This window comes from Bidens hawaiensis, unplaced genomic scaffold, assembly GCF_021521415.1.
Source record: "Bidens hawaiensis isolate Kalapana, Puna unplaced genomic scaffold, B.hawaiensis_p1.1 tig00010383_1, whole genome shotgun sequence".
NCBI classification, from domain to species: Eukaryota; Viridiplantae; Streptophyta; class Magnoliopsida; order Asterales; family Asteraceae; genus Bidens; species Bidens hawaiensis.
Window position 1 is genome coordinate 657,832 of NW_027491788.1, and position 11,669 is coordinate 669,500.

At 34.8% G+C, this 11,669-nt stretch overlaps 1 protein-coding gene across 1 annotated transcript; it reads right to left on the minus strand.

Annotated features, from left to right (window-relative positions):
• Window positions 1–8,724: 8,724 nt before the first annotated feature.
• On the minus strand, window positions 8,725–11,154 carry LOC143534974 (anthocyanidin 3-O-glucosyltransferase 6-like). The gene is made up of 2 exons (XM_077029334.1): window positions 10,295–11,154; window positions 8,725–9,383 (listed from the first exon to the last, which is right to left on the minus strand). The coding sequence occupies exons 1-2, from the start codon at window positions 11,136–11,138 to the stop codon at window positions 8,794–8,796; spliced, it is 1,434 nt and encodes a 477-aa protein (XP_076885449.1). The 5' UTR covers window positions 11,139–11,154; the 3' UTR covers window positions 8,725–8,793.
• Between the last annotated feature and the right edge of the window lie 515 nt (window positions 11,155–11,669).

Here is an 11,669-nt window from a genome sequence, read left to right on the forward strand (position 1 = left end):
TTTTAAATTAATGTTGTGTGACCGGTAAACCAAACACATACATCATATGGGGTCCTGCCACCTACATGTGATAATGAAAAAAAATATTGTAATTATTGTAATCAATTAGTGTATCTGGTATTATACCATGTATCCTCTATCTCTACTTATATAATTTAACATATTAATTTATGTTTCTCTAAAATTTGTTTAATTTTTAAAACCTCTCACGTCCTATATATAATCTCTCTCTCTCTCTCTCTCTCTCTCTCTATATATATATATATATATATATATATATATATATTTTATCGTACTCACATAAGTTTATTTTAGCATTCTTTTTCTATATTTCTTACGCTTACAATAATTTATAAAGATTTGACTTGTGCAGTTTAACTTATTTAAACCATATTTGTTATTTTTTATTACTATTACCAAATCAAATTACTATATCTAAAAACCAACAGATCCTTTTAAACGATCTAATGCTTGTAGTGTATCAAAAAGAACGGAGCTTAGTCTAAGTTAAACTTGGAGATGGTCTTCTTTCATTTCTTGACAGTGAAGTAAGACCAAGCTCATGAGTTTGCTATCTAAGGTTGGCACAAGTTGATAGGATCCCCATCTTTATTTAAAAGAATTGGATATCAGGTAAATTAGATACTTTAGTTACAATTTTCTATATAATTTAGAGATAGTATAGCTTTAGGGAGTAGGATGTGAATGCTCTTACAAAGCGTCGGTTTGAAAGTGGAAGACAAAAGTTATTAAATTTGGATTAATATTCTAGATTTGGTTGGGTGATAAAGGCTCTGGTTTTTCAAAAGAAAATCAATGTTCAATTCATGATATTTGTGTAGATTATTCTCTTAGTATAGTTTAGTAATAGAAAGTAAATAAGTGTGTGAGTTACTATTTAAAAAAGTAATAATAAAAAAAGTTAAGGTTTACCAAACGCAAATCATTAATTCATTATTATAGTTCAAGTCCATCTTGTTGATCAATTCCTCATGATGATAATGAAAAACATGATAATATAATAAACCCATTAATCATATGCATACCGGTTACAACATAGAGAGTAGTAACCGCATCGGAGAAGGATGTAAACGACATAGTTGTCAGCTTGGTCGAGTTCCCCTTTAGTATGTATAGTTAAGGATGGTGTTGGGGTTCTTGAGAGAAACCCAGTTTTAAAAGAGAGGAGGCACACAAAATTGTTATATGTGTGTGGTTAGGTTATGATGTTAATCTTTATCTTTCTTTATATACACCCAAGGGGAAACCCTTTATTAGCTAGTAATGGCAATGTGGCTCGTCAATAATTACCAAACTAATATAATTAGGTATAATTTAATTATTTTGATCCATTATTTTATAAATGATAATAATGGCCATATAAATAAATATATAAAATATATTTATTCTTAAATTCTCCCACTTGACCGAATAATCATTTGTTATGAGAATTAGAGAAAGTCTGATCATAAGTTTTTACTCATTTTAGCTTTAAAATTAAACTGGAGTAGGAAATGCAGTCTTTGAATTGAACATCAGCTCAAGACCCCACTAATCATACTACATTCCTTATTTAAAATCTAAGTAGTTATGATCAAAGTTTTGAAGTTAGCCCTTCAAAATGTTTGATTTTTATATGTCATTATGCATGCAGAACATATTAAAATACATACAAAATCAAACATGATGAGGAAAACTAATAGTTAATCATTCAGCGTATGATATGCAATTGCGCATAGTCATCAATAAACCCGTCATAATTATAAGCACTTTCATAATATTTATGGTTATAGACTTTTAGTTATAGGACCCTTAAGCATATCATCAGTGCATTCGATATGAAAATTTAGCTTCCTCAATTCGTTCATAAATGACTAATTAGTTTCATATCAAAATTTAATGCAGCACCTCTCAAACTGTTACAGTTTGAGAAAACATTGTAGCTGACTTTATCACAATAAGTTTTTAATATATAATTTATATGGAGTTTAATAAAACTTATGAGTCCACTAATAAACATTCAACAACATTTATTGACAACAACATTGTAATTATTAAACATATTATGTCGTTATGGCTTAGGTTGTTGTTATCAATTCACTATTACTCCTCCATGAGATAGATTTATCTGCTGACATAAGAATATATCCCAAAAATTAATTTTGTTATCTTTGAGTATAACAAAGTTTAGAGTAATCCACCAGTTTGAATTCTCACCTCTACCTTTAAATTACAGTCTCTCGCTTCCTTTAAAAATATTTTAATACTCTTTTAGATGCTTCACATTAATCTAGGCATATCTAGTATGTTGCAATTTTGAGTAAAATCTGAATGAGTATAGACTTGAACCAAATAAGACTTCTACTTAATGAAGCACAAGAAAATATCTCAGTGATCCTATGATCCTCTAAAGGAGAACAATATTATTTGTTACATGCGTAAGAACTCATTTAAGATAAAACTTATAGAACAAAACTAATGCCCCCTTGGGTTTATCTCAGAATGTTATGATATTTATCACGTAAGAGATATCTTTGAGATCTATCGTATCAAAGTATGTATGAACAATGCTTTGACTTATGTAACATATACTAGTCAAAAGGATGTCATCTATATAAGGCCAAGTTTATTTTAGTTGCTCTCACTCATCTTGAGGTAGGCACATTAATCCACTTGGTTCTTGACAAAAAATAATTGTATTAAGATTTCCTCACATTATGATGTTTGCATTCACCAATACATGGATTTTATTGACTCACAAACTAAATGTTCTTTGACCTTCGGTTTATAACTTTTAAGTTGTTTTATGAACATATAAATATGTAAGCTGGTTGTTAGGGAAAGTTATGTTAATGTTTATCTAATGTAGCTTTAACTATCACAACTCGTGTCCGTTTCCATCGACCCAAGTTTATTTTCTTTGGACTGATTGTTCATTTGGAGCTTATCTTCCATTATTTCAAAAGACTTGATGGTAGAAGTCAACTCTGAGAATGTTATGGTATTCAGGTGTGTGGTTCTATTTATGGTAACAACATTGACGCACCATGAGTAAGGCAATGAATTCAACAGCTTTATGTTGATCTCAGACAAACCATTGATGATACCGGCACTTCTCATTTTAGTGACGAGTGACTCAAATCTGTTGATAAGAGAGGCAATTGATTCTCCTTTAATATGTGTAAACATGTCGAATTCTCCTTTTAACATTGTCTTTCGGCTTTCTCCCATATCCAGTTTCCTCCAAGCATAGGTTCGTAAGACACATATATATATTAAAAAAACTTGATTAGATTTTTTTTTTTTTTTGCTACAGTACTGAGTTGCTACAGTAATGCGAATTGTTTTGCTACAGTAATTTGCATGAGTTGCTACAGTGCCGAGTTGCTACAGCGCATGCGAATTCTTTTTTCTACAATAATTCGCATGAGTTGCTACAATACCAAGTTGCTACAGTGCATGCGAATTCTTTTATTCGCATGAGTTGCTACGTATCGAGTTGCTACAGTATCCGTTGAGAATTGATACAGTACCCGATGTGAATTGCTACAGTACCTCGGCGATGCGACTGCTACAGTGATTTTTTTTTATTTTGGGAATATAACTCCTAAACTTCCAAAAAGTCAAAAATACTTTAGTCTAAAAATCACTAAATCGGCCTAGATCTGAGTTTTTAAGCCGAATCTAAGCTCAGACACAAAAGCTTAAAACACTAAAAACTTTGATTTGATGATTCTCGTGTATTTCTAAGGTGTAAGGGACTCCAAAATAAGTGAATAACATGAAATCAACCTCAAATCCAAAAAAAACTAAGATCAAAATCTGAAAAGTTTGACCCGAAAACCACAAAAAGTTGAGCCGAAGGCTCTGATACCACTTGTAGGTCCTCTAGATTGATCTCAGAACTTGACTTGAATTAATCCGTGTTGTTGGTTAACGGAAATCACCGACAACACTCGGATCTCGGATCTTAGTTTGTTTATATAAAAAAGAGAAAATGGAGAGCATGAAAAGAGACTTTTATTTCCAAAGGATGTGTCTTGAGTTGTTGTTAGAGTTGAGTTGTTTGGAGAAATTAGTAAAATAACCCTTTTATAGGTTCCCCATTTCTCCAAAGTTTACATAATAAACTTACAAAATAAACGTACCGAGTATGTAATACATCGACTAAAAGCAAAGTAGAACGAAATAAGCAATCCTAAAAGCAATATAGAATATTGGCCCTACACGATGGACTGGACAAAATTACAATGGTTTTAATCGAGGTCACAACAACCATTCTCCCCATGGGCCACCTAATAATAACTCGTGGGCTTCTCTCATGACACATAATCAGCGTAAGATGAATCCCTCTCAACAGGACCAATACAACAATCCAAAATAGCCTGCCTCCTGCCTATATCCCACATACAATCGACCCAACTCAGCTGGTGGTAACAGTACTTGTTTCCCAAGTCTAAGGCCAAATCAAGCATATGCAACGACTTATATTCCGACAATCAATGAACATGCTCTATATACAATGACAAATCACACGGGTAACTTCCAATCTCTTTTTAATTCGGCCATTTTACATAACACTATCGATGGTAATGGTTAATCGTCCCGATCTTTTGACAACGACGTCAAACCCCTACCCCCCTATCCACCCCGTACTCTTTGCACCTAAATTAACTCCAATCTCTTTTCTGTTCGTCGTTTATTAATTGGATTTCAATAGAATTTGATCCTGTTGGTTTACTTATGAAGGATTTCAAGACCAAGATCCCTATCCTTCAATGCAACGGTAACAGTGATCTTCATCCTCTGCTTACAATAGAGTCGACTCAATACACTTCACCATCCACTTTTGCGGCAATTTCTCATCCACTTTGGCATTAACGACTCGACCTCCCGGCCGGATTTATTACATTCTTTGAAAAGTTCAAATGCCATTAAATTGAATAAACTGAATAAGACAATTTATCAATCTGGTGTTCTTTTAACAAATTGAATAAGACAATTTGTCAATCTTGTGTTCTTAGAAAAACCATTAAATTAGCAATTATATCTTCTAATACTTGTACTTCTCAACCTTTTGATATTATTCATAGTGATGTTTGGACCTCACCTATTATAGCACGGGAGGTCATCGATATTATATTTTATTTTTAGATGACTAAACGATTTTTTTGTGGACTTACCTTCTAGCTTAAAAGTCTCAAGTGCTCTATATTTTTAACACATTTACCAAACAAATTCACACAATATGAAAGGAAAATTAAGAACTTTCAATGTGGTAACGGTACAGAATATGTAAACTCCTCTTTTAAATAATTCTATGATGATAATGGCATGATTTTCGATAATCGTGCCCCGCACCTCTTCCCCTAAATGGTAAAGAGGAATGAAAATCCGCTCAAATAATAATATCCAGTGGCGGATCCAGGATTGTTTTCTAGTGGGTTCACTGTTCGGGTCGGTTTGATATCGGTTCAACATTTCGGGTCGTTTTAACGGTTCGGGTCATTAAGGTTTATCACATAATAAAAAACGATAAGGTAACAAAAAAACAAGCGTTCTATTAGAATTTAAAAAAACATATAATATAAATACGACGGTCTTTTCAAATTAAAAAAATAATAATAATTAACTTAGTCTATTAAAACATGATCTTAATAAGCAATCCCAAACATCACGCACCAACACTGAAGCTAGCTAAATGTTAGCCTCTTTTATGCCTAAGTTGACAGGCTATCCACTGTTTCTTTGTATTGATAACTGATATTTACAACAGATCCTGAAAGTTCTATGGTAGCTGTGTAATGTGGTCTGTGTGGAGAAGACAGGGTAAGTGAAAATAGTAAATAAATGGTTAAAAGAATTAACAACAACCAGCTGAAAGTGTGAATCGGTTAAATTTAAAAGAATTAAAAACAACCAGCTGAAAGTGTGAATCGAACTCAGGATCTAGCAATATAAGAAGAAGGTATTTACAACTAGACCTCTTTTTAAGTATGTGTATGGGTTCACTCACAATTTATATATGGGTTCACGATCATATTTTATATACACGTTCTATATAAAGGTCGAAACTCAGTGGGTTCCCGTGAACCCACACCCTTTTACATAGATCCGCCCATGATAATATCATTCGAACCCTTCTCGCCCATGCCTTTCTCCCTACAAACTATTGGCATCATGCCCTAGAAATGGCTACATATCTTCACAACATTCTTTCAAGCGAACTACAAAATTTCAGAACACCCAAAGAACTACTTTATCATCATCACTCCTCTTACGAACATCTCCTTGTTTTTGGATCCTTATGCTCCTTCTCCCCTCCACTGTTCAACACAAACTTGCCTACCGCTCCAATCCTTACGTATTTCTCGGATACTCGATAAAAATTACGGGTGCAAATGTCTCAATCTAAAAACTCGTCACATCACCATCTCCCGGCATATTGTTTTTAATGAGACTATATTCCCTTTTTCTTGTCAAACATATCCACCTACCACCTCTACTCCAAATTACGATTTTTTATCTACCCCTCGTTACCTTCACTTGCGGCCATTTGTGGACCCACAACCCTCAAGCCAAACACCCTTTATGTCGGCTAAATATCCACACTGCCATATCTCCTACCACCCATAATTCAACACACTTACTAAACACCCCTACCCATTCCTCTCCAACTCCTGCGGCCCAATCACCTACGGCCCCCTCCCCAGCCCACTCTTCACCCTCGGCCTTCCCGATCAGCTCCATCTTCTCGCCTGCCCAGCCCACCTCATCACATTCCCTTCCAACATCAACAAAACTGTCTCCCATTACAAATATTTAGCCACCACCTACCATTCGTACCATGCGTACAGGCGTTATGAACGAGATAATTAAACCCAATAATATCTTTAATTTCCACCACATCCCCTATACCCATACCAAAGAATCCCGCCCATGCCTTGTCTATTTTGGAGTGGAAAAACACCATGAACAACGAGTATCATGCCCTTATTAAAAATAGCACTTGGGAGCTAGTCCCTCGCCACCCAGACATGAATATAATTTGAAGCATATGGTTGTTTAAACATAACTATAATGCGTATTGCATACTTAAGCGATACAAAGCCCGTTTGGTTTATGATGGTCGCTCTCAATAGGTTGGTATTGGTTGCATGGAAATATTTAGCCCGGTTGTCAAACCGGATACAATTCAAACTGCCTTTTTGATTGCTTTATCGTGTTCATTGCAAGTCCACCAGCTGGATGACACTAATGCCTTATGACATGGCACCTTGAATGAGACGTTATACATGTATCAATCAATGGATTTCAACATAAAAACTATCCTGACCACGTATATCGCTTGAAAAAAATCATTGTCGGACTGGAACAAGCCCTTAGGGTGTGGTATCAATGGTTCACAGATTATGTTCTAATGTTGGGATTTCGGTAAGTTCTAATGTTGGGATTTCGGTAAAAAGGGTGTGACAACTCTTTATTTATACTTCTTAAAGGTACGGACTCTACATTCTTCTTTTGTACGTTGATGATATTCTTCTTACAACTTCCTCAGATGCTCTACGTAAAGAATTACTTTTACACTTGGCCACCGAATTTGGTATGAAAGATCTTGGTCAGCACGTTACTTCCTTGGTATTTCAGTTACGTGATCACGTGACACTATGTTCTTAACTCAGAGTTCGTATGCGCAAGATATCATAAAACGGGCTGGCATGCAGTCATGTAAATCTGTTGCTATCCCGCTTGGCACAAATGAAACGTTAGGCTCCACTTCCGGTAAACCCATTGAACATCCCACTCTTTATCAGAATATGCCGAATGACGGGGAGTGGCCAACGTTGTGGCCGAAATCTGTTGGCTTCATAACTTTCTTCTGGAAATTCATCGACCACTCTCTCGCGCTACTCTTATGTATTGTAACAACGTCAACGCCATCTATCTTTCAAGCAACCCGGTTCATCATCAGCAGACTAAGCACATGTAACTAGACATTCACTTTGTTCACGAGCACGTTCAGTGAGTTCAAGTTCGAATACTTCATGTTCGATTGCTAATATTTTTACTAAAGGTCTCCCGCGGGTGCTATTTGAAGATTTTTGCTCCGGATTCAGCATCCGTTCACCTCCCGCTTCAACTACGGGGTGTAATAGACTTATATTAAGATTATATCTTTTACCTTGTTATTAGCATTTTTTTGTTAAGACATGTATTTTGTAAAAGAGGTTTGGTAACTTGTATTTATTTCATACGTTAATGACAAAGAGGGACAAGGATGAATTACCAAAATATTCTATCTCAACATTCTATTAATGTCAAGTTTTCTTTTTTCGGTTTATTGTCGATCTTTTAAGATTATACTGGGTACATTTGCTTTGCTTGTTTATCAATCTTTTGATGCTTATACAAACTAGGCATTAACAAAAATTCCGATTAACTTAATTGAAACTAAATTAATCGGTAAGATCGTACCAAACTAATTACGGTCCCGTTTTTTTTTTTCTTTTTTCTTTTATTGCAAACGAAGGTTGCTCTGAATGTTGACTATTAGTATATCTCCAGGAACATGGATGATGAGCAAATATTCAATTGAATGTAAAATAAACACACCACATAAACGAATAGCACATATTTGTGTTTCCAGAAATCAAACAAATAATCAAAAACAATACATCTTTTTTTTCAACGCTAATGACCCTCTAAAAGGTTGTAAATCGGTGTGTTTTTGTCTGCTTGTCGGTAAGATAATAACCGATCATGGCGTTTATAAATTCATAACACCGTAGCCTATTACTGCTCGGGCTTGATAATGTTATGTAGCATATCTTGAACCAATTTCTCTAATGTAACAAATGAGGATCCACCTTTTATCATTGCATTCCTTCCTTTCTCACTTATATCCTTCACTTTCTCCCTCACAGGGTTTGCATCATCCATTAAGGAATTTATGGCTCTCTGTATCTGATCCGCCATCACCACCTCACTCCCGTGACTTCTGTAACTCAAACTCAACTCCACGGCCAGTTCCAACTCCTTCACCAACAAAAACGCATTCAGCTGTTGTTCTGCATGCAATGGCCATGTAGCAATAGGGACATTATACCATAAGCTCTCCAAGATAGAGTTCCAGCCACAATGAGACACAAACCCTTTGACCGCACCGTGGGCTAGCACTTCGGCTTGTGGTGCCCAACCGCAAACCATCCCTCTCTCTTTCACTCTTTCTAAAAACCCATCTGGCAGGACCTTTTGCACGTTTGTGTGGTCACTTGTGGCGACATTTCCATCTCTCGGTGGTTGTCGTATGGACCACAAGAACCGATGACCACTCCGCTCAAGTGCAATAGCCATTTGCTCTAGCTGAGATTCATTAAAATACCCTGTTAAGAATATCAACAACCCAAAGTATTAAAACATTATTCATATAGATGTTTATTTCTTTTTCTACGGTTAACTGTGGTTTAATTAATATAGACACCATAACACAGCGAGGCTCAATGCCGTTTGATTAATCACATCATCATCGTACTCAGTATATCCTACCAATAGCAAAGCTATGATAGGGTCTGACGAATAGAGAGGCTGCTTCCGTTGAGACCCCGGCTCGTTTGATTAATGTAGATAGTTATTGTAGTTGTAGGTAATATCGAATCCATCTCACAAGCTTAATTGGATTGTTATAGTGAATCATATTGTACATGTATTTGACCCAAATTACTATTTTATTCCAGAAGTTTACATGCGACTTTCCTAATTCAATATTTTAATTTTCGTATCAATTGTAGTTTTGCACAATTGATACTAATTGATACTAATTGATTAAAAAAAGTAAAATTTAAATTTTAAATTACACCAATGATTTGACCCAAATAACTATTATTAGTCCAGAAGTTTACATGTGGATTTTTTAATCCAATACTTTTATTTTCGTATCAATCGTAGTCTATAGCCGACTAAACCAATTTTTTTTTTCAATTGATACGGATTGATTAACAAAAGAAAAATTAAATTTTAAATTAAATATGTGATTTGACCAAAATAACTATTTTCGTCTAAAAGTTTATTTGTTATACTTTTAATCCAATATTATATTTCTGTATCAATTGTTGTCTACGTCACTTAACCCATCCATTTTCTTCATTTCAGTTGATACAAAAATGAAACTATTTGATTAAAAGAAAGTAAAATTTAAATTTTATACGAAAATAGTTATTTGGGTAAAATCACAGGACTAAAACCATATGTAACTCTTACAAGTAAGCTTATTTCAGTTAATTAAATCTTAACATACCCATAGTCCCAAAGCACAAGAAGAGGACTGACTTCAGAGGTTGATTATCTAGCCAATTCCTGATCTCAGACTCAGTCGAGCCACTCGAGTCATTACGGTTTTTCAAATCAATTAAAGGTCCAACCGGGTACACATTTGGTGGCGTTAAAATCGAATTTAAAGCGTACGGTTCGAGCTCAGCAAATGAATTTACGATAAATCCTTTGCATTCCTTGAGCCTGGTACCAAAATAAACATAGGATTCATACCCACCTCCACTTTTGTCAAACACAGCACCTGGAAGCACATTTGCAGGAACATGATTCTGGTAACTCGGTATAACCGACTCAGAATCAGACGGATGAAAGTTAACTCCCACTCGGTTGTGGTGATCCGGGAGATGAAGCAGAAATCCAAGAAAAGCTGTGCTAAAGGAACAAAACATATAGGAAGGAACCATGAACTTGTTAGCTACATCAATCATGCAACTAGAGAACATATCAAGTACAAACCCAACAATTTGTGTTGAATCATCCGATACCAAGTCCATGATTGCGTGTTCGACTTGAGGTTTATGGCTCTCAAACACGCGGTGTACAAACATTTCAACGGATATAGACGATGAAAAGGATTGCGGAAGATGGTTAGTGATAGCAGAAGGAATGATGATGAACTTGATGTGGTTATTTGAAGAAACAACTGACTTAGTGTATGGATCAAGATCTTTTTGAGGGGGTAAGAGGATAATAAGGACTGTAATTGATAAGTTTTCATTTTGATCTAGCAAACTCTTTGCAAATTGTATGGATCCTGTTAGATGACTTGAAGCAGCCAAAGGTATGAAAACAAGTTCCTGCTTTTTCATGGTTGTTTGCAAATGACTCCAATGACTACCCATTTTTAAATTAATGTTGTGTGACCGGTAAACCAAACACACACATCATATGGGGTCCTGCCACCTACATGTGATAATGAAAAAAAATATTGTAATTATTGTAATCAATTAGTGTATCTGGTATTATACCATGTATCCTCTATCTCTACTTATATAATTTAACATATTAATTTATGTTTCTCTAAAATTTGTTTAATTTTTAAAACCTCTCACGTCCTATATATAATCTCTCTCTCTCTCTCTCTCTATATATATATATATATATTTATCGTACTCACATAAGTTTATTTTAGCATTCTTTTTCTATATTTCTTACGCTTACAATAATTTATAAATATTTGACTTGTGCAGTTTAACTTATTTAAACCATATTTGTTATTTTTTATTACTATTACCAAATCAAATTACTATATCTAAAAACCAACAGATCCTTTTAAACGATCTAATGCTTGTAGTGTATCAAAAAGAACGGAGCTTAGTCTAAGTTAAACTTGGAGATGG